The 23531-nt window shown below is 38.3% G+C and overlaps 3 protein-coding genes across 3 annotated transcripts; 2 read left to right on the top strand and 1 right to left on the bottom strand.

Moving 5' to 3' along the window:
* Positions 1-4832: 4832 nt before the first annotated feature.
* On the top strand, positions 4833-6243 carry LOC148696478 (uncharacterized). Its single transcript, XM_088695153.1, has 2 exons — positions 4833-5432; positions 5515-6243. Exons 1-2 carry the CDS (start codon positions 5142-5144, stop codon positions 6112-6114), a joined length of 891 nt encoding a protein of 296 aa, XP_088551279.1. The 5' UTR covers positions 4833-5141; the 3' UTR covers positions 6115-6243.
* A 5314-nt stretch (positions 6244-11557) lies between these two features.
* On the bottom strand, positions 11558-15946 carry LOC137711304 (uncharacterized). The gene is made up of 5 exons (XM_068450532.2): positions 15517-15946; positions 15345-15422; positions 14075-14156; positions 13011-13153; positions 11558-11868 (listed from the first exon to the last, which is right to left on the bottom strand). Exons 1-5 carry the CDS (start codon positions 15820-15822, stop codon positions 11665-11667), a joined length of 813 nt encoding a protein of 270 aa, XP_068306633.2. The 5' UTR covers positions 15823-15946; the 3' UTR covers positions 11558-11664.
* Positions 15947-18829: 2883 nt separating this feature from the next.
* Positions 18830-20489, top strand: LOC137711349 (uncharacterized). The gene has a single exon (XM_068450576.2). The coding sequence runs from the start codon at positions 18912-18914 to the stop codon at positions 20358-20360; it is 1449 nt and encodes a 482-aa protein (XP_068306677.2). The 5' UTR covers positions 18830-18911; the 3' UTR covers positions 20361-20489.
* The last annotated feature ends 3042 nt before the right edge of the window (positions 20490-23531 follow it).

Below are 23531 nucleotides of genomic sequence, written 5' to 3'. Positions count from 1 at the left end.
GTGCCTCTGGAGATAAGCCGCAAACCTTTGACGGTCACTTTGAATCCGACCTTCAGATTCTTGCAGCTCATCAAGCTTCCTCTTCATGCCCGTCGAATAGTTATTTGCAAGCACGTGCAAACTTCTATTCTCGTACTTAAGCTGTTTGATCTCTTGCTTGAGATTTTCCACCTCTGCCATCAACGATTCAACTTGACGGGAGCGAGCAAGTAGGCGTTGGCCCATGTTGGACACAGAGCCCGCACACTGAACGCTGAGAGCTAGGGACTCTTGAACGGCCAACTCATCGGACCGTCCTGAAAGCAGCCTACTATCTTTAGGAGTGAGGAGGTTCCTAGCTACTATTGTAGCTGTTGTTGCATCCGTCATCATGGAGTCTTCACCTGTAAGAGGACCATTAGAAGATAAGAAAGGCGGGCACCATACCTTAGCCTGACGCGGCGTAACCGGATCACTGCTGAGACTCAAATCTAAGCAAATGTTCGATGGGTTAGCCATTTTCAAAGGCGTTAAAAGAAAAGGATGGATGGAGTTAAATCTCAAAGGGCCGGAGACGATTTTCACAAATGGGCAATCTTCAGAGTGTGCATGTTGGAAGTGATCGATACCTCTATAAAAAGCCAAGGCGATACGACCACCGATTCAAAAAGCCGGAATTTCCTGCGTAAATTTCGGCGACGCTCTCTCAGCTTTTCAAAAAATGCGTTCAACTTTGTCAAAAGATATCTGACAAAGTTGAAAACACGTGGAGGCCGTCATCGCAACTACACATCTTTTGCCGACAAGCGCAAAGTTCGGCAACGCTTTCTCTGCTTCTCAGAAAACGCGTGCAACTTTGCCAAAAGTGGCGCTCGTTCAGAAATCGAAGAGGCGTCGTTCAGAAATCGAAGAGGCGTCGTTCAGAAATCAAAGAGGCGTCGTTCAGATATCGAAGAGACGTTTGTCGACAAGGGTAAAAGAACAGTACCACCACTTGCTATTGAGAAATCCCTATATATGTCGACCTTCATCTTTTATGGCAAGACAGACCTGAAGAAAATGCCCAACTCTTTCTCACCTCTGAGGGTGCACTCCCAGCAAAGCCTCTCGAAATACTCAATTTTTTCTTCTTCCCCAAAGAAGATACCAGATACCTGGAGTACAGATGAGCCAAGAGGAAACGGTAGATCGAAGCATGTGGAGACAAGCACAACAAATACATGTGCTGATTCATTCGCTGCTTCTTCCAAAGCAAAAGTATCTCATATCATCAAGGTCAAAAGCAAAGGTATCTCATATCATGCTTTTTCCCTGTCTTTTTCTTTGTCCTTGTTCTTACTCGCATGGCAAAGTGAAAGAAGCAATCAGCCGGCACTTGGAGTCAGTCTTCTGATCTGGAACCGACTGCCTGGAATCTATTCCCTGGTTGCTTACCTCGCGTTGCTCTCGAGTAGTCATCTTCAACGGTTAATACACTTCCAGAGAAGGGACCACTTCTGCAAAGGGGAGCAAGTAAGGCAAGTGAAAATGATACATTGAAGCATGTGGAGACAAGCAACAACTGCATATGCTGAGCTATCCTCTAACCCTCTTCAATACGAATTGGAGAGATTGAACAAAGAAACAGATAAAAGGAGTAAACTCAGACCTTCGGGGGAGACCAAAAGAATCATGCTGCCCAGTTCAAGAGTAGCACAAAGGAAAATCAACGATTGGAGGAAACCAGAAAATCTTCCCGTCGAACTCAAGATCAAGCCTCGATGGCCCTTGAAGAAATCTCCAGCCCAGTTCAAGATTAAGCCTGTGGAAAATCAACGATTGGAGGAAACCAGAAAATCTTCCAGTCGAACTCAAGATCAAGCCTCGATGGCCCTTGAAGAAATTTCCAGCCCAATTCAAGATCAAGCCTCGACGGCCCTTGGGTTGACATCTACATTAAGGGACTTCAAAACGCATCTTCTACACGTGACAAGCACATGTCTACGACGCGCCTTGAAGTGGGGGCATTTGTAGACATCAAAATTTCGGTGAAATGAATGTTGACCAATAATTAAAATTTCAACGCTCACGTGTCACATAAATTTTACATGTAGCGTGTGACTCAACGAAAAATCGAAATAAATTGGAAAAGTCATCAAATAGGACATGTGTCAATACCTGGCAGAAATGATTTATTTCATCTGATTATTTAAATCCAAAAAAACAAGTTTTGGAATTCTATAAATAGGAAGCTAAGGCATTCATTTTGGGGAGGGAAAGGAAGAAGAAAAAAAGAAGGAAATTTACATTACACCAAAACTTTGAAGCTTTGAAACTCTAAAGCTCTCAAGCAAATCTCGAAGGACCGAGAAAGCTATCTTCGTTCTTCGTCAAATCTGAAGAGAAGTGTTCATCATTCATCATCCGTTCATCCTAAGATCAAGCCCCAACGGCCCTTTGGATCAACAACCTCAACAAATCCACACATCCAATCATTCTTCAAGATTAAGCCCAAAAGCCCTTGAAGATCCGCTCATCCATCAACCTTCAAGATCAAGCCTAAAAGCCCTTGAAGAAATCCATACACCCAGTCTTCAAGATCAAGCCCAAAAGCCCTCGAAGATCCGTTCATCAACTGTTCATCCCTAGATCAAGCCCCGACGGCCCTTTGGATCAACAGCTCATCCACAAACCCATACACCCATTCTTCAAGATCAAGCCCAACGCCCCTTGAAGATCCGTTCATCAAATGTTCATCCCTAGATCAAGCCCCGACGGCCCTTTGGATCAACAGCTCATCCACAAACCTACACCCTACGAAGATAGAATCAGAGGATCAAATTACAAAGAGATTGTAACCCCAAAATCATTAAACACAAAAAATATATTTTGTACACGGTTTCTTGTTTCTTGTTTCAGGAACTTTTCGTGTTTACATTTACATTTTTGAAAATTGAAAACTAAAATCTTATTTGGTAACTACTTTCAATTTTCAGAAAAATGATAAATTAAAACTAGAAACAATTTTCTTGAGTTTTAAAATTTTGGCCTTGAGAAAATGAAAGCTGAAACTGAAAGTAGTTACCAAACAAGATTTTAGTTTTCATTTAAAAAAAAAAAGTGAAAACTTAAAAACCAATAACTAAAAACCAAAAACGAAATGATTATCCAACGACCCCCTTAAGTCGATCATAATCGTGAATATATATTCTTTCTAAAATATGGGTTTGACGGACCCATATATATTGTAATCATTGTACACTAAATAATACAATGAGTCATATTTATACATCGTTCAACGTTATATTGATTTCATGTTTTCCCCCTTCTTTTCTTTGTATCTCTCTTGTTTTCGTTTCTAGCAGAGTAATGTTTATATGCCCCTCCCCTTCTTTTCTGTGTATTGTTTGTGTAATCTATGATTTATGAGGGGAAAGTTTATGTCCCTCTTGATAAGATGTAACTTCTTTTTTTTGTTATCAATAAAATTTTTCTTGTACCATTGAGGTTTTCCAAAAAAAAAATAAATAAATGTTTATCAATCCTAGTGTTTTCAAGTTTGTTTTGGTCTTTAGGTTTCTAGGGTTCTTTCCTTGTGCCATGTCTTCCTTCTCTATACCTTCCATATTTCCAGTCCTAACATTACTTACTTTTTCAAATTCATTGGTTATAAGGAAAACTAATTAAAAGAACTTGAAAATTTTGAGTTTTAATAATAAAGACAAAATAAAATGTAAAGTGAATAGTACCAGAATTGACCTTTTAATGTAAAATTGTGATTTTTAATTAAAGTGAACAGTATTAGAAATTTTTCGTAAATTTATTACCTTGTCTGGTTTCGTCAAATCAAACCATTTCTTATAGGTCATGATCTTTGGAAGTTGTTGACGGTTCACATCCTATTCGATCTCCTGCCATACCAGTTCCCAAGAACAAACATAAGGATGGAGATCCTCCCGCCAAAGATCCTAACCTATCTTATCCCCTTTAGATTCAACAAGATCAACTTGCTATCTACATCAGAAGTGACACCGCATTGATGTTTGGAATTTTCGTCAACAACATTTTGCCCAAAGTTTCTTTACTAGTGAGGCCAACCTTCGATTCCAACTCCCCGAAATGTCCAAAGGCTCTCAGAGTGTAGATGCAAGTATCCAACATGCCAAATCTATCAAATAATATAAGCTGTCATTTCTACTATTTCGTTTTTGAGTATTTTTTGCATAGATTATCTTTGAACGGGGAAGATCTAAAATTTTGACGATTAAAAATATTAATACAAAAGTGTGTAAAAAGTAAAAATAAGTATAAATATCACACTTTTTAACACAATGCAAAGTAGCTTTACACCCACATTCTCTTTCTTACCGTATATTGAAAAATGACTTGTATGAACTAGAGACACGGCTACCTTGGGGTTGAAGCCTATCTGAACGCCAGGCAATTAATGTTGAAGTACATAAATTAAAATGAAAAGTTTTGGATGCCAAAATGGCGGTGTACAAGCATGAGCGGTTCTATAAAAGGACCAATGTGATCCTTAGACCATCTCTAACAATGGCTTATAACCTAAAATTTCTCTTTTTTTTCTCCTCAAAACCCACTCCAACCCATGTGCTAAATAAAACCTAAAACCCAAAACTTAAAAGAAGGCCAAATACCAGCCCGTTTTTAGGCCAAAAGTCATTGTGGGCCCTACCTGTTGTGAGTGAAACACGGGCTATGAAGCCCACTTTCCTTTCAGCCACTCTCCCACGTGCCGCACGTGCCAGATTTGATCCCCACCCGACAGCCCCACGTGGGTTGTTCCCTGAGCAATCATTCTAATAAGTAGTCGTTGGGCTGCTTTATAGATCTAACGGTGACATTTAACTGGGCCGTTGGTTAATCCAACGGTCTAGGTTCAATTTTTTATTTTTTTTTAGTTTTATATTTATGTATTTATTGAATCCAACGGCTTAGATCAAATATAATTAAATATAACGGTAAAAAAAAAGATCTAACGGTCCAAATTTAAATCCAACGGCTAGAATAATTTTAAAAAATTATTTAACTTAAAATTCAACCAAAAACTCTATAAATACCTATGTATTTGTTCAAACATCCACACAAAACTCACTTTTCTCCTACAATTCTTCCAATTTTTCTTTATACCATTTATTCTCATTTCTAGAATTTTCAAGATGGCAAAAGAGCATATTAGAGGTCGTAATTGGACCTTTGACGAAGATATTGCTTTATGTTTGGCATGGATTTCGATTAGCAAAGATGGTGCCGTCGGCACCAATCAAAATAGAAAGGTTTTATGGGGTAAAATCGTTGATAAGTTCTATGAAAACTCCAACGCCGGTCGAAGGGAAGTTGGTGGTGTTTATGATCGGTGGAAGATTATCAATAAAGCGTGCACTTTATGGAAAAGAATCTTGGAGAGAGCCATGGTTAACATGCCTAGTGGAAGGGGCGCCTCAGAAATTGTGAGTTTATTTGTTGATATTTTAGTTGTCATGTACATAATAGTATTTTGCAACTAATTGTTTTTATGTATTTGTTGCATAGGGTGACAAAGCAATGACAATTTACAAGACAAGAACTACACCAAAAAATCAAGCTTTTAAGTTGCATCATGCTTGGAACATCCTCAAGGATTGTCCGAGGTGGGGAACCGATGCGAACCAACAATGTGGAAAATTATTTCATAATGAAGCCCCACCCCCAAATGATGTCAATGAAGGTGTGAATTTTGCTGACAATGAAGGTGTCGAACAAATGACCTCAACTTCTTCTTTTGCAAGGCCCCCGGGTAGAGGTAAGCAAAAGGAAGCAAAGAGAAAAGGGAAGTCCCAAGATCCGACACGTGCACAATTTGCTAGCGAAATGGCAATAATGAACGAAATCCAGTGCCGTCGGCAAGAAGAATCGGCCCAAATGCTTTTGGCCATGAAGGAACAAGGGGATAGGGAGCAAGAAAGGTACGAAACAAATTTGATAATGGAGGACCTCGACAAATACACTCCAGAGAGGAAGAGATACTTACGTGGTAAGCAAAAGGAAATTTTACGAAGGAATGCCACAAGGAGTATATTTCAAGATGATGATTCATCTCAAGACTATCACCCAAGTCCATCACCAAGTCAAGATGGTGAATATCATTATTAAGTTTATGTAGTCTATGAGTTTTCGATTGTATTAAGTTTATGTAGTTTATTAATTGTTTTTTTTATTTTTTAAGTTTATGTGGTTTATTAATTGTCTTTTTTATTTTTTAAGTTTATGTGGTTTATTAAATGTCGTTGGTATTAAGTTTATGTGGTTTATCTTGATTTTCATGTATTGATTTAGTGATTTTTCAAAATTTATCGGAATTTAAATATTTTTAGGTTAAAATGTTCATAAAATTAATTTAGGATAGTCTACATAATTTTTTTTTTATTTTTAAAAAAGTTAATTTAAAAAAAAAATAGCCTTAATTCATTCTTTGATAATCTGAGGCTCAAATTTTAAGCCAGAAGGGTTGGAGTAGAAAAGCTGTTTCTGGGCTAAAACCTAAATTTTATGGGCTAAATATTTTTAGGTTTTAGGTCACCATTGGAGATGGTCTTAGGACTCGTTTACTTATCAGCAATAAGGAAATAAAGAATCAGTTAACTTTAGAATGAGAAATGGTAAGGAACTAGGATGAGAAGAACTCATTCCTATTAAGCTTTTTACCATCCACATCAGAATAAAAATGAAATTGATGCTCATGGTTATTGTTTACTAATCCTAATGAATTGGAATGAGAACAACTTGATTACTAATATACCCTTGCATAAAATTATTCAAATCACTTTAACAATAAGTAGACAAGCTAATCGAAATTTGAAAGCATCTAATGAGAGTACAGCAAAATCGTTCGACATTCTAGGAGTGATGAGTCCATCTTCAATTGTTCAGATACCTTTTGTTTTTGCTTGAACTGCTATGAACAACAAAATCTTTTATACTTTTTGTTTGTATTTCACGAATGAGGATCAGGATCCTCTTCGTGAGGATTTCGGAAATCCTCCAATCACATCCGTTCATCGTATATTGGTCAGAAATCTTTGTAAATCTTTTTATTTAAAATTAAATATAAACAATCCCTGACGAAAACTGACCGCACAAAATATAATGAACGAATATGATTAGAAAATTTCTGGAGTCCTCACAAAGAGGATCCTCATTCGCAGTTCACCTCACCTCATGGCATGCTTTACTTGCATGTTTCTCATATCGTACATTTTGAAACTAGCAGTAAAAAGCTTCATAATCCAAGAGGGTATTTTCTTAGGTTTTGCTAGGGTATTTTGGATTATTATAGAATAATTAATGAGGATATAATCGGAAGACAACATGATAGAAAAGGAATGAGAATCAGATTAACTACTCCCTCCGAGTCATTCCTGAAAAGGAATGAGAATCACATTACAAATTTTAATTTCTTACATGCAAGTAAACACGGAAGAAGTCATAAAGAAAACTCATTCCCTTTCTTTTAATTCCCATTACTGATGTTTTTCAAGAATCCCAGATAAGAATCTATGATGGAAACCCACCCCCCCCCCCCGGTCCTCTTTTTTCCTCCACCCTTCACCCCTACCGGTACTGGCAAGTGGTGCTGGAGAGGTAGGTCACTTTACGACCTAAAACTTAAAATTCGCTTCACATTGACTTGTTTCCATCTCTTTCACAAAAAAATTGTCAAATATGTTGACGTGGATTAAAAAAATATTAATACTTTTTTGTTGGATAAAAAGTAATGTTTAAATGAATTGGAAAAACGTAAAACATATAAGAAAATAAATAGAGTTCAAGAACCAAGGGGAATTATCCATATATAAGGGGTAAAGGCTTCTTATTAACCCTTCTCTTATTAAAAATGCAAAAAATAAATAAATACATAAACATTCACACCCAAAAATAAATAAATAAATAAAAGAAAAACCCTCACAAATGGGAATATAGGTTATTTGTAAGTTCATTATTTTTTATGATATATTTTAAAAAATAAATAAATAAAGAACTAATTGCCAGGCTAGTCTATGTTATTTATGATTACTTCATCTTCAATACGCTTTAATAAAGGATGTTCTATCCACACACCCTTTTTACTTTTCATACATTATTTTTACTTCTCACACACCCCTTATTAATTTATGTCATTTGATCTTATTCAATTCATCTGATCCGACAGTCGAAAATTAGAAGAATGTGTGAGAAGTAAAAAGGGGTGTGTGGATATCACACCCTTTAATAAACAGCAACACCCTCCACCCCATCTCCCCCCCCCCCTTCCCTCACACTCGTCTTCCTCATCTCTCTCTCTCTCCCTTTCTGTTTCTCTCTTCTTCTTTCTCTCTCTCCTCCTCTCTTACGTCGGAAAAAGACTTATGGGACAGTAAACCTCACCAACCCTTAGATAAGAGTGGAATTGGCATATACGAAAATTGGAGTTTCCACCTTGTGGCAAAGTCAAGAATTGTCAAGTAGAGGGCAAAATTTAAAAGGATAAATGATCCCAGAAAAATATAGATAACAATTCAATGTCTAAATCCATGGTCTGCCGGAAGATTAGACAATACTTCATTCAACTAAGTGACCTTACTTTATTGAGAATTATCCAAAATATTCGAATGAGGATTTAGACTACCCGAAATATTCGAAGAAGGATTTGGACTAACAGGAATATTTGAAGGAGGATTTTAAGCACCGTTTCTTATAGTATAGTTCCTTTATGTAATAGTGTAATGAACATGGTTCTAACAGATGTTGAAAGACCCAAACTACAATCTCCCTAGAGTGAAGATAATATACGCTCGCTCCCTAGGGCCGGACCCGGAGTGAGCAAAAGGCTAAGCCTTCCCTCCAAGAGAGATTGATCTGATTAGGTGGTTCCCGGTATGATCGAATATAACCGACTTAGCCTCCAGAGTGGGATGGTCCACTCCAAAGTACGGACTCGGCCAACTATCTCCACCCAAGTACTAGGCCGCTTAGACTAGATTGTTTAGTACCTTCCTGCCTATGTGAAGTGTCAGACTGCACAATCTGGCGCAGCCGCGCCTCTCTCCCACGATGGAGAATAGACAAATGGGCATTCTCCGACGTGGCATCTGTACATCAGAACGGTCTCCTCGCCAACCTCCATTATTCCTGGCAATTAAGAGGAATGTCGAGTGACATGCAACCCAAGAACACATCATATCCTTCTCTTTACAACTGCAAACTTAAACATTAGTGCCTCCACGCCAGGAACTACCCTTCCCAACGCTTGGGGCCACGGTGTTTGCCTGTTTTTGGCTTGCGCAGGTTTCACTCCTTGACGGTTGAAAATCGGCTCCAACAGATGTTATCCGCAAGTTAGGTGGTGTGACGTGCCCTAATGCCTAGCACCTAAACAGTGCCTAAACAAACTAGGTGGATTTAAATAATTTATTGTATATCATACAAATAAGTATTATGTATTATGATATATTTTCTTTAGTATTTTTGTCAATTATAATATGTAGGCTCTCTTCTGTTTTTGTCAATTATTTATTCTGATAATAAATAAGCATATTTATGTTTGTTTTTTCAATTGTTTTTTTAATATTCCTGGCGTGGAGGCTCTAATGCTTAAGTTTGCATATTTATGTTTGTTTTTTTTTTAATTGTTTTTAAAACACATTTAAGAAATGCCCTTCTAATGCTTAAGTTAGCATATTTATGTTTTTTTTTTTTTTTTTTTGTTCTCGGGTTTTAAAAACAGAAATCTAATTTTGATTTCGAATTATAAAATAATCGGATCAAAAAAATAAATATGGCACGCATAGCGCAGTAGCAAGGACAACATCCTTTATTCAAGCATTCCGTCAAACATATTTCGTGCAGGTTTAGAGGGGTAGATTCCTCACTTTTCTTCAGAATTTCGAACTACCAAAAGGGCGACCATCCCTCTATGCTCTAGTGTAACTCGACCCATGTTTCCACCGATCATCCCTCATGTTTCATGTCAAAGTAACAGTGAGAGAAAGAGAGAGAAAATGAGGTAGAATAGTGAGATTGAGAACACAAGAAGAAGGTGGGTGGTCGATGCATAATTGGTGTCTGACTTCACTTACATAAAGGAATGTTGGTTGGGGTTTTTTTTTTGTTTTAATTTTAAAAATGAATTAGACAGGTGTCAAGCTTATGGTCACTTTTTTATGGTGACATATACATATGCATTTGTATTTTTTAATACATGTCAGCAAATTCGACTGTTGAAACAAATACAAATCAACATAGAGCGAATTTTGAATTTTAAGTAATAAAATAATAACTCTTGAGTTTCAAGCAACAAAATAAGATCGAAATCAATTTCTAATATCACAGCTAAATAGAAGCCTAAACTTTACATTCATGCTAGAGAAACGGAGCAAAAGCAGTGCATACCACCCATGCACACTTGTTTAGCGGATCCTCTCTAATGGATTTGAGACCACCAATGCACCCTGCATCAAACCACTTTATACAAAAAGAGAACGAATCCTCTCCAAAGCTAAGCAGTCGAAGCCTCCTCATCAAACAATATGGGCCGCTGATTGATGTGCAAGTCAAATCAGGATCGTCGGTTGTGTGTAGTGGTCTAAGAAAATGAATTAATAAAAACCGTTGGATTTAATTTATGTGGCCCAGATTGTTTGATGAGAAAGCTCCGGCTGCTTAGCTCCAAAGAGGATCCATTCTCATACAAAAATAGGGTATGCCGATCTTATAAAAATCATCGATATCCAATGATCGAGATGTTTTAGGATAATCAGATAGGAAGTGGATCTCACTAACTTCGTCTTCTTATGTTAATTCCTTATCATGCATGGATTAGTGGTAAATCTAATTAGCGTTTGGACCCACTAGATTGGGATTCGTGTTAATCGTGTGCCTAAGCTACATGTTGGGCACTCTTTCAAAAAAAAAAAAAAAAAAGGTACATGTTGGGCTTGAACTGGCCCACCAATTGCCTTGATAAAACAAGCATGGTTGGACTTGCTCTAATTAGATCCTAGGCCGAATTAGATTCTAGCCTCAAAAGGACATTTTTGGGCTTCTAATGCAAGCATTCAAGCCCAGGCAGCGTGGAGATGAAGAGCTTCTCCAAGAGCTTCTTTAAATTTTTGTTTTACTAGTGAACGTGGTTAAAAAACTATTTTAGCTACCCGGCTTAACATCCTCTCTTTTCTAACAAACTCTTAATATGTAGCTCTTCTTCCTCCTATTCTCCTCCTCCGTGTCCGTGCAAGCTCCAAACACAAAAAACACATATCCACCCGCTCTAATTTGTCATGCTAACCTTACCTCGCTTTGGTCCCAACCTCCCTCTCTCACCCTCCAATCCGATTTCCCTACCAAAGAACCCCCTAGACTTAAAAGTGCCACTGTTCATTTTTCATTTTCTTAAGTTAAAACACCCTTTAAAGAGTCGTGGAGATCAAATTTCTTAGTAATGCTACACTTACCACATATTTGTACCTTTTTTCTAATAGAGGTGAGACCCGTCAACACATACGGATTACATCTCTTCCTTGTAGTTTATATGCCTGGATTTATGATACACGATTCGAAACAGCTCAAAAAAGGACGATTCTCGCAAGTGATCTTTATCCGTACACATTTCATTACAAGCTGTATGAAAGATACATGTAGCTGTGTCTATATTGTGGCTTTTCAAGTCTAGTCGCTGAGCTTAGACAATAAAAAGAGGCAAACAGAAGCAAGGAGGACAGACGCGGAAAAACAAAGCAAGTCCAGAGGAGATTGTATAACAGCTTTCTTACTCTTCTCGAACAACCCAATTAGAAGTAGCATCACTATTACATGGCCAAGCTTCGTTTTCAACTCATTCACGCTTGTGATATCCAACCATTTCGGCCGCTCCTGTAAAAACGAAATGAAACGAAATGTTCAATATAGGGAAAAGTTTAAGGAAACCAAATCAATCAAATTTCCTTCTAGTTTCGATATGTGACTTCCACGCGACCCCCTATTGAGGATATTTCAGTTCCTATCTTTATTCTCCTGTTTTATTCTCTCCCTTCCCCTTTCTTTTCCACTCTCTTCTGTGAGCTTTCAGAACAAGGGTAAAGGACTTGGTCATTTGGAATGGCTATGGTGGCTGTGAAATGGGCATGCCGAGGCAGCGAGACCAATCTGGTTGAACCACTGGCCAAGCCAACCACGGAAGTCTGATGAATACTGATTTTGCAATTTTTATAACCACTTACGAAAGCAAAGACCGAAATCAGTACTACCCTTCCCAATGGATGTCATAAGAAAGCTGCTCCAGTTGAGAACCACAGATCTTTATTTTAGTCTGAAACTAGGGTATGAAAACTTCAGGAGCCAGAATAAGAACTTCAACAAGAACAGAGAGTGCACCTCGAAGAATTTAAGAAGCTTGAAGAATAAAATTTGTTCCCACCTGAATTGTAGTGTTTTTCTTTGTTTAGAAACTAATTCTTCTCAAGTCTCAACTCTTACGTGAAGTTACTGTTTCTCAAGTTTGCGATCAATCCTACAGCCACAATAGCAACTTTACCCCAGTTCTGAGAATTTGCACAGAGAGAGAGAGAATAAATAAACTAAGGACTTAACCTAAGGCTAGGGGTGTGCATCGACTGTTTCAAATCAGGTTGAACCCCAACCTGCTGACCGGTGCAGTGAGCTCGGATTGACAATATTAAGGGCAAGTTGCATAAGATTTTATTTTTCGGTTGACTGCAGAATAGCTTTGAAGTGTTGGTAAGATAGGCTGTTTACAGCATATTACATTTCCTTAATTCAGGGCTACCTTGTTCACTTATTCTCGCCTGTTCTTATGATGCAAGGCTGATTTCTTAGAGCATCTTACTGGATAATGAACTACTAGCATTCTATGTAAATACCTGTTAGTTGGACACGCGTAGAATTTCATTCTTTTATCTGCTAGCATTGTCCACTAATTCTAGAAAGGAATAATATTATAAAAATAAATGTAGCTAAGAAAAGGGCTTGCATCCCGAGAAAATTCAGAGACTGACCTTTAGAGTGAACATGCCAAAAAGATTTGATTTGTGAGAAGCTTTATCATCTGCCGAAGATTCCGAAGGACCGAGATTACTGACAAAGAGCTCATAAAGACCCATTCCAAACACCAACATCACTGTTCCCAAAAGATAAACATCTAAACATGCCATAAGAAAATAGTTAGTGAGTCATTTGCAGAAACATATGCTGTATTACAAGAAAAATTAACAGATGTTGGTCCTCTACCATCTCAAGTTCGTAGGGAAGTTCAATATCTAATATTGATGGTGTCAAGTATAGTCCTCCCTAATATGCTCCTCCTTAAAGTGCTTTTACGCCTAGTCAAGAACTCTACATATGACCTCCTTATATCAATTTGGAACTCTTTAAGTTGAAACAACAGTGGACATGTTAGTCCTATTTTTTAAATTAGAATTGTTTTATAACCATTTTTGCATGCGAAACTTTTAAAGACATGAAATTCTAGAAACACAAATGACCACCCAGTGCATGCGGGGATTATGGCAAAAGTTTACAATCTAAACTGAATAATGGGTCAGATAACCCGGAAAAAAGAAAAGAAAAACAAAGAAATTAAATTCACCGACTAAAATGCAGACTGTCGTGATTGAACAGAAACTACAAAAGAGTTGTGCAACTACTATAACGATTGTCTGACAAGAGAGGAAATCATCAACTGTCTTGGTCATAACTCAACTAATCTTAGTTAAAGCCCAATGAATGCAAATTTATTTCTTAATTTCCAAATCTCTAACATCTGATTGGTGAAAATCCATTACTTTTGGGGATGTGGTAAAGTTTTATTAAGTTTTAAATAATATAATAGGGACTTTTAGAGCTTCAAAAAAATCAATTCCTCTAGAAGTTTAAATTTCTTGGCCGTATAATGAAAAAAATTTCTCTCTAGGTTTTCTTCTTGTTTGCTCTGTCTTTACGTTGAAAAATATCTCTAGTAAAACAAATGTTCGTTTCATGGTTCTTAAATCAAAGACAATAAAAAAAAAATAAAAAATAAAACCATAAATCATGGAAAAAGTTATAATATTTAAATACTCACCAATAGCCTCAACCAGCGACCAGATTACTTTACTGCGATTTACAGAGTACTCCATGAAAGACTGTACCACATAAGTGCAGCCCTGCATATTTGGGTAAGATTTTAAATCAGTGCATAGAAGAGAAAGCCCATGTGTCAAGAGATCAACATAAAAGCATCATGTTATCCTGTAATCATTTCACTTCCTGAATCGAACAACGGGATGGCTATACATCGACAGCCACATACACCACCATGCATAATCATATCAAGTGATACCCAAATTGTTGGGTATAAAAATGCAGATTGGCAGGTTGCTAATTTCATTACAAAATTACAAACCACAACTGGCTACGCACATTCCTTGAAGGAAACTTGGTTATTTGAAAGAGCTAAAAATATAATGTTGTTTCACGCTCAAGTACTGAAGCAGAATATAGGCAACGGCATATAAAGCTAGCGAGCTAATTACCACATGTTCGCTAACAACTTTGGATTCATCTAATCATGGCTTATGCATATGCTCTGTTACAATCAAGCTAACCTACATATTGCTTGTAATCCTGTGTTTACTGAAACAAAAAGAAAAAGAAACATGCACTATTTAAAGCCTTTACGTTCCTAGTGAAGAACAACTAAGGTATAACACCAGCTCAAATTCAAGAGGTACTGTCCTAGCTTGGCTCAATTGACATTTTTGAGGGGGGATGTAAATGAGTTCTTTTCAAGGCCTTATTTTTGCATTCATTGGTCTTTTATTAAGTGGCAGAGGAGCTTACCTCATTTCGTCCTTACGCTATATTTTCTACCATTACCAAAATCTTCTTTTCTTGCATAATGCATTCTAGCCTTATCAACCATGCAAATCTGGCAATCGTCCCAATTGTGAGACATCTCTCAACAACAGAGGAAATTGGGTTGCCTTATATATTTTGATAGAAAGAGGAACGAAACTCGGGGATGTCAAGTAAAAATAACAATCATAATTTAGCGAATAAAACAAAAACGAAAAGCATAGCTAAAACATGGTTCAGCTAATGAGCTACTTAGTACTGCAATATAAAGTTGGAGGTTTTAGGTTCGACTCTCCTTGATTGAACGTTCGATACCAAATGCCCCAGCCTTAATGTAAATATATTCGTTGTATTTTTTTTATTTTTTTTAACAAGCGAAATTATCTACACTAAGGGAGGAGTAGGCTAAATATCATAATGGGTTAGCAATTAGGTGGTTCAAATTTGCTTTTGTCGAGAATCAAACATAAGACCTCTTACTTATTTAACAATCATACCTTGATGAAACAAAGAAATGACCCAATCAAAGACCCCAAAACTCCCATAAACGCTAAGAACCGAAATCTGTATACCACCTACAAATCCACCCAAAAAATCAGTGAAGTTAAAATCAAAGTATGCCAAAACCGGTAGAAGTTACATGATTAAAAAATGTAAACTTTTTCGTACCTTGTCTAAGTATTCCTCGACGGCTTCTACTTTATTTGGTGAATTTGCTGAATTCTGACCGACTCCGGCATCGGAAACGATATCGGAACTGATGGGCAGGGAGGATGAGTGTTGTGGGGCAGAAGAAACGCCAGGCCTCGAGCTGGCGGCCATGAAGACGATGGGTCGGAGAGCATGGAGACGGTACCCAGATGCCCTATTCCAATTTGGGCTCAGTTTTGAGGCTTTGTTGAAGGATGATGGCAACGGCGGAGGAGGTGTCGCTGGTCGGATGGGTTTTGAGAGCAGAGGCCGAGGCGGTGTCATGAAGGACTATTTGTTTGGTTTGCTGAGTTCGAGTTCTGAGACTCGGGCGAGTCGGTTTCGGTTTAGGAACTGAAAAGCGGTTGGGAATTTGGAAGGAACGGCCTAAAATTGGAAGGTAAAAGTAGTCGTGTATGTTTGGGAAAACAACAAAACTCATTTGGAAATTTTGCCCCATTGGGGCCCAAAAGAACTTTGTATTTTTCTTAACATTCTCATAATTTTTCACTTTTATACACGTGGAGATACTTAATGATCATATTCTCTTCGTTTATAAATAAAAAGTTTAGATTTAAATATCAAGAATGATGAGTTCGTAACTAATTTATTCTTTCATTTCATTAGTGTAAATATATGATACATAAAAATCACGCGAAGAGAATTAACTGAAGATAAAGCTCATTCCAACATAGCTCGAGCTTTGGAAATCAGCCGATTCTTAGAACTCGCAAAGAAGGCGAGTACACTTTGTACTTGCACACGTGAGTGCTCGTGGAAGTTGCAATGCCTGCGTGTGGGGTACATGCACCTTCCACTTGAGGTGTGTCGGTGACAACCACGGCAAAGTCTAGGGAACTTTTTGGCGACATAACTCTGGTGCGTTTCGGCGCGAGTTGCCCCCATGTTGGAGAGCGTGAGGGCATGTGCAGTGGCGTGTTGAGGAATCTGAGGTCGCTTTTTAGGTTTCTCGACGTGCCAAATCCTAATACACTCTTTGTTTCTACAAATTCGACAGTTTTAATGTAGTTCCTTCAATGACCGTATTTCATACAAATACACGATTTTACTTTTGATCTTTGTATTTACCGTAGTAGTTACGTTTATAGGTGAAACGCAACTCAAGGACCTCCAAAACCTGCAAAGCAATTTCGAGTCGACGACTCGACTGTAAGCGGGTCTTTGCTAGAGACCTTTACGAGAACAACTAAGTTAAACCAAGAAAGGATCAATAAAAGGCCTCGTCACTCTAATGTGGTGTAAATTAAAGGCTCTTGAATATCTAAGTTAGACTTGATAAACGACATTAACCTCCCATTGTGAAATGTGATGCCCTTTTATACTAGTAAAGATGAACACGATGATAAAATGTAGAGGTGCATGTGGCATTAGTTCATTGGTTATTGTATGTGATAAACTTAATATTCAAGATGTATCTCCACGTCAGCAATCCATGGCAAAGGACTCCCCAAGTCAGCATCAACTCCAGCAGTTTGAATTAATCAACTTCTGCTCATCAACCCAACAGCACAAGTTGGATAGCATTCCAACTCTTCATCAGATAGAGAGGCATCACAATCCTCCCTCATCTGAAACTTCTTCTCAAACTTCGTTTTTGACGAAAATTGAACCTAAGACCTTTCACTTACAAGTTAAGAGGAATATCACTAGATCGTAATACTATATTATACAACAAAAGAATGCTAATAATCCATATCTAATGAAATAAACACATAAATTGGCATAAGTAGCGGATCACACATTAGAATCTTGAGTTCCCTAATGTTAAAGGTTCAAAATTTTTAGATAGATACAAAAAGGAAAGTGTGCAAGAAAATTTTCAATTTATTCATTAAGGTATTTCGTTGAACACTTAGTTAGCTTGTTTTCGCTGAACTATGTTGGGCACATGTCAACAGACATCGACATATAATGAAACAATCTGATAAGTGTTATCTAGAGCATTTGTTGAATGCAGTCAACGCAGTCTACCAAATGTTGTCAAGATATGCCTAGCAGAAAACCTACACAAAATGTTGGGTGAATTACCAATTTAGTCTATGAATTATCACCTGAGTGAAAACTAGGTCTCTAAACTATTGTTTTAGAAGAATTAGTCATTGAATTATAAAAATCTATCAATTAAATCCCTAAATAATAGATTCAAAGCTACTATATTCAAATTTTCGTCAATTTAAGTCACTTTATTTGCATGTGATATACATTGGATGATAGATTGGTAATTTTTCATAAAGAAATATTGTATAGAGTTAACTTTGAAGGGTAAATTAGATGTTAGATTCCCAACCTATATGAAATGTTAAGGGCTTATAGGCGAGAAAATAACGGTATTACACTCTAAAGTGTGTCAAGTGACTTAAGTTGACGAAAAATTGGATAAAATAGCTTTGAATATGATAGTAGGGATGAAATCAGTAATTTTTAATGAATTTAGGGACTTATTTTACCGAAAAATAATTCAGGAACCTAATTTTTACTAAGGTGATAGTTTAGGGACTAAATCGACACTTCACCCTGAATGTTTGGAGAGTGTGCAGAGGACCTTCACAATATTTTTCGCCCTTCCAGTGACTCCGAGACCACATGATCCTATGTACATCCCCTTTTGGCATGACATATGACACCTTAGAGCACTTCCATTGTGCCCTAATTTCCTTGGGGATTGGCTGTTTAATGACCTAATGCCCCAACAATTGGCTCCAACGCATTCTAATAGCTGGGGCTCCAGGCGAGCTCGGGCTCTCCACCAGGCATAAATCCACACCCCAACACCTAAGGGATATGACACAAGGTTGACGTCAGCCACTAATAAAAATAAAATAAAAATTAATTAAAAATACAATAAACTATAAAAAATAATTAAAAATACAATCAATTACAAAAAAATTAATTAAAAATACAATAAATTGTTTTATAATGAAAATAAAATTATTTTTTATTATTTTATAAAATAAAAAAAACGAATATTTTATTACGAATTATCTTGACTATTCAGTTAAGGTAAGGATGGAGATGCATTTAGACATTTACTATTCACTAAAGACAATTACTGTTCATTTTAGGGGATTGGTTGCCTTAGCCCAGGGGAACCTAGTAACAGTGTAAGTGCTCCTAGAAGTTATACCAATATGGTAAAAATGTAATTGTAAATAGAAGTTTTTAAAATATTAAGAATTGTTATTAACACTCTAAAAGTTTCATTTTACATTCTTTCTTTCTAATTATTATAAAAAGTTTGACAATTCCCAAAATATTTAGGGTTAATGTTTCCGCTAAGTTAACGAATTAGAATAAGTTATCAACATGGAAAAAGTGAAAAGAGGTCCTCGTCCAACTTCATCTCCAAGGTTAAAATGGAGGAGGGCATGGCGGAGAACGAAATATCACCACCGCACCCAATTCGCCCTCCCCCTTCTTCGCAAATCCCCATCTCACCGGAATCCATCTCATCAGCCGTCAAGGTCTTCCTCGACATCCTAATCCGGACCTCACCCCAGCAAATCGGCGCCGCCCTCGCCTCCACCGGAATCATCCCCAGTGCCGAAGTCGTCATCCAAGTCCTCAAACTCTCCTACGACCACCCCTTCTCCGCCGTAAAGTTCTTCCAATGGGCCGGGTTGGCCCACAAGCACTCGGCTCAGGCCTGGAACCTGATGGTCGACGTCCTCGGCCGCAACCGGCTTTTTGAGTCCATGTGGGACGCCATCCGCTCAATGCGACAAGAAAAAACCCTCTCCTTGCCCGCCTTCGCCGCCGCCTTCTCCAATTACTGCGCTGCCGGGAAGTTCAACGACGCCGTCATGACCTTTCAAGTCATGGACAAATACGACATCCCACAAGACGTTGTCGCCGCCAATACTCTCCTCAGCGCAATGTGCCGCGCAGACGGAGGCGTTGAGAGGGCTCTGGACTTCCTCGAGACCATGAAATCGAAGCCCGAATTCGGTCCGGATGGCGATTCGTTTGCCATTTTGCTTGAAGGACTGGAGAAGAAAGGGGAGGTGGCGAGGGCGAAGACTACGTTTGGGGAGATGGTGGTGAAGGTTGGGTGGGGACCGGAGAACGTGGCGGCTTACGACGCGTTTTTGGCGACGCTGGTGAATGGGGGACAAGCGGAGGAGGCTGTCAAATTCTTGACAGTGATGAAGAAGAATGGCTGCTTGCCAGGTTTGAGATTCTTTTCCAACGCTCTTGATACTCTAGTTAAGCGGAAGGATTCAACGAATGCGATTTCGATTTGGGATGTTATGGTTGGTAATGGATTAATGCCTAATTTGTCAATGTACAATGCATTGATTGGATTGTTGTGTGATTGCAATGAGATCGATGACGCGTTTAGGCTCCTTGATCAGATGGTTTTTCATGGTGCTTTTCCGGATTCTTTCACTTACAATGCGATCTTTAAGTGTTTGATTAAGAACAACAAGGTTCGTGAGGCCAGTAAGTTTTTTGTGGAGATGGTGAAGAATGAGTGGCTTCCGACGCATGCTAATTTTGCTGCGGCCATCACCATGTTTTTTGATGGGGACGACCCAGAAATGGGGGTTGAGCTTTGGAACTCTATGCTTGAAAGCAACGTCGAGCCTCTTGACGCCGCTGCCAATGCTTTGCTTTTGGGCCTTTGTAAATTAGATAGGTTGTCGGAGTTGAAGAGGAACGCTGATGATATGCTTGATAGAAGGATCAACATATATGAATCGACTATGGCGAGCTTGAAGAGTGCCTACTATAAGGATGGGAGAGGTGCAAGGGAGAAATATGATGGCTTGGCGAGGAGGTGGAAGACCTCACTGGTTCGGTAGAAATATTATTTTGATGTATATAGAAGTTATGTTCTTTTCGTTTTAGGCTTTCCTTGCATTGTATAATCACTGGTGAATAGTGCATATTTCGTTTTCCATAACAAGCTGATTTTGCTTTTGGTTGTCTAACCTCGTTTTTACTCTATCTTCTGGTTCCTTCCTTTTGTCTTTGTTTTCGATTTTGCTTTTCTTTTTCGACATATTCAGTTCAGTTTGATTTCGATTTCTTAGCGTTCAATCTTCAATGTGACTATTTCTACTTGTCATATTCTTTCTTATATTGAGTTCCTGATACGAAAGCTTTCTTGTTACGTGTTGTGGAGCTTTTATTTTGACAAAAGAATCACCAGGCTGGACATACATACTGAGGGTATTAGTTGCTCTCTTTACTGCATATTGGTGCTTCGTTCTTTTATGATTGTTGTTGGTCCTTTAAGCACCTTGTTGACAGTATCTATGCTTGACTTTTTCTAGATGGATTCTTATCCTTGTAGACTTGTAGGTTCCTGTCCTTAAACCGTAGATTGAGAGTAATTGCATGATGCATCTCTCCTTTTTCTTCTCTTTGATTTTTTTTTTTTTTAATGAGAAACGAGATTTTGTTAAAGATCTCAAACCTCAGTTCATGACTTAGTGAACCAGTGGTCCGCCAACCAAACGAAGCACTGCCAAAAAACAAGGGAAGTTTTGTTATGTTCCCTTTCCCTCCCACTTCCAACTTACCAGATGCTGCCGCTGATGCTATGCCTCACCAATGCATCACATCACCCCCTTCCCGTGCACGGTTGAGAGACACTTGTGCATACGCCTCTGCTGCCTGTGTGTTATATGGGTTGTGCAACTCAGAATCCTACTTCATGAGGCATAATGAGTAGATTAAACACTCTGTTCTTCTGCCTTTTTATTCATAACCCGTCATCAACAAGAATCTATTTCCTTTCGCACGTTGTTTGCGCATTTGCTTGTTTAGAATATGATTTGTTTTTCATCTTAAATCGTCATGCTGCGCATGATATTGTCCCAGTGCATTAGTTGATGTTATTCATATTTAAAGTCTGGTTTGAAACTTACATTCGTATATTGGCTGCCCCTGTGTATTCACTGCAGAAAGTCTCAGCAATGTACCTGACCATATACATCGTTTTCTTTTATTTTTCAGCAATCTGCTTGATATTTCATGTGTCAATTACAACCTACTACTTATCAACACACAATAAAGATGTCGTTGCTAAGTCATCGATATATAATCTAGATAACGTTGATATTTCATGTGCTCAGATATGACCTAATTGTTATCAACATACAATATGCTACCCAGAAGTCTTTGGTATGCTACGGTAATCAACACCGAGCACCCACAGAGTAGACATCCACATGCTTGCTTAATCCATCTCAATTCCTTATAACTTGACGTTGCATCGACACATATCTATCAGTAGTTGACTCAGGTGCCTTGCGAAGTACAGAGATATGCAACGAGAGATAGCTACGAATCTCGACGACTCACTCATCCTCATACAAATATAGCTATTGGTAATGGTTTGTGACCGTAGTCTCTTGGTAAATGCATTCCGACTCTAATCAGGGCATGATCCTGATTTCCTAGAAGAGGAATTTGGTGGACTCTATTTTGGAAATTCTCCCAAATCGTGTCCTTCTGTTTAATTCTTTTTAGGTCTCTTTTAGTCTCTACGTTGTTCTGTTTAATTCACATTATAAATTGTAATCGAAATCATTCAATTTTGTAATCTTCGTTAAAAAAAAAATTATCCTTACAAAAAATCATTGGAAACAAATATCATTTAATCATTCAAGTGTATGAAACAAATATACTTTATTAACGTTACAAGATGGGAGGCTAACAAAGACCAATACGGTCAGTCCTTAGTGGGCTCGTAATTAAAACTATAATAACTTGACAACAAGGATTAAGCAGTTCACCCCTTACAACTGGCTGTGTTCATTGTAGTGCTCGTATACATATTGAAGATTGGTTACAAGAAATGCTCGGTAAGAGTCTAATCTTTTTTTTCTTTTCTCGTGTTCGACTGTTTATAAGAGGTGCTCATTCCCCTTATATTGTCACATCCCGGCCAGGGCCCCCACAACAACCCAGGCTCGACTCCACTGTAGCACCCATATTGTCCGCTTTGGGCCCCTACCACCCCCTCGCAGTTTTGTTTTTGGGAACTCACACGAGAACTTCCCAGTGGGTCATCCATCATGGAATTACTCTTGTGCGCTACTCGCTTAACTTCGAAGTTCCTACAAAACCCGAAGCCAGTGAGCTCCCAAAAGGCCTCATGCGAGGTAGAGATGAGAATATACATATGAGGCTTACAGGATCCATTCCCATGGGCGATGTAAAGCTTTTCAAAACCATTTCAATTATTGAAGGTAATAACCCCTTGCCGTATAACTTGTATAATTTCCCATAAATTAGAATACATATCTATAACACAACCATGCTCAGAATAGCAAAATCCACTGGTATACCATGCCAAAAATCTCAGTATAACGAATTAGGTAAACTAGGTGAAGTAAGTCAATGACAAGTAACATATCAGCCGGAGTCACCTAACATGACCTATATGGCTCAACCAATAGCTCAACAAGTATGCCTGCACACGAGTCGGAACCACCTAAAGTGGTCTGTACGACAGGACTGGGTGTAAATAAATACGCTTAAGTGCTACGATCACGTGAAGACTGTGTGAATGATCGCGGGTCACCTATGAGTCGGAACCACCTATAGTGTTTTGTACGACAAGACTGTGCACCTAACTTGGATCTAAGGTGAGCGTATGGTGCGGGAGGTGAACATCACGTGAAGAACTGTGCCCTGACCACGGGCGGGAGTACTAACACCGGGGGTGCAGGTTATGAGCTATAGATACATCTTAGCATAATCATGCGACATCCACAATCTATAAACTCACCTGGAACTTACCTGAGCGTCCGCAACATCAAACATAAATAAGTGCAACTACTAAATGCATATTCTAAATATAAAACATTTGGCATGACATTTTAAAACACAAGTCCATTCAAACACGTTTTCTGGGAAAATACCAAGCAAATATATATATTGAAAACCAAAAGCCCACTCACATTTTCTGTTTTGTGCCCTTCCAGGTTTTAGGTAGGAGTGCTTGTTGGTGACTTACGACG

The sequence above is a fragment of the Pyrus communis genome, chromosome 6 (genome assembly GCF_041283825.1).
Source record: "Pyrus communis isolate YQ-2024b chromosome 6, ASM4128382v1, whole genome shotgun sequence".
NCBI lineage: Eukaryota > Viridiplantae > Streptophyta > Magnoliopsida > Rosales > Rosaceae > Pyrus > Pyrus communis.
This window is presented reverse-complemented; position numbering and strand designations above follow the sequence as displayed.

Excerpts from the sequence above, each read along its gene's own strand:
- LOC148696478 (XM_088695153.1), top strand. The coding sequence starts at position 5,142 with ATGGCAAAAGAGCATATTAGAGGTCGTAATTGGACCTTTGACGAAGAT. Across the intron at positions 5,433-5,514 it reads GAAGGGGCGCCTCAGAAATT|GGTGACAAAGCAATGACAAT; the intron begins GTGAGTTTATTT and ends TTTGTTGCATAG.
- LOC137711304 (XM_068450532.2), bottom strand. The coding sequence starts at position 15,822 with ATGACACCGCCTCGGCCTCTGCTCTCAAAACCCATCCGACCAGCGACA. Across the intron at positions 13,154-14,074 it reads GTCGCTGGTTGAGGCTATTG|ATGTTTATCTTTTGGGAACA; the intron begins GTGAGTATTTAA and ends TGGCATGTTTAG. Across the intron at positions 11,869-13,010 it reads TTGGCATGTTCACTCTAAAG|GAGCGGCCGAAATGGTTGGA; the intron begins GTCAGTCTCTGA and ends TCGTTTTTACAG.
- LOC137711349 (XM_068450576.2), top strand. The coding sequence starts at position 18,912 with ATGGAGGAGGGCATGGCGGAGAACGAAATATCACCACCGCACCCAATT.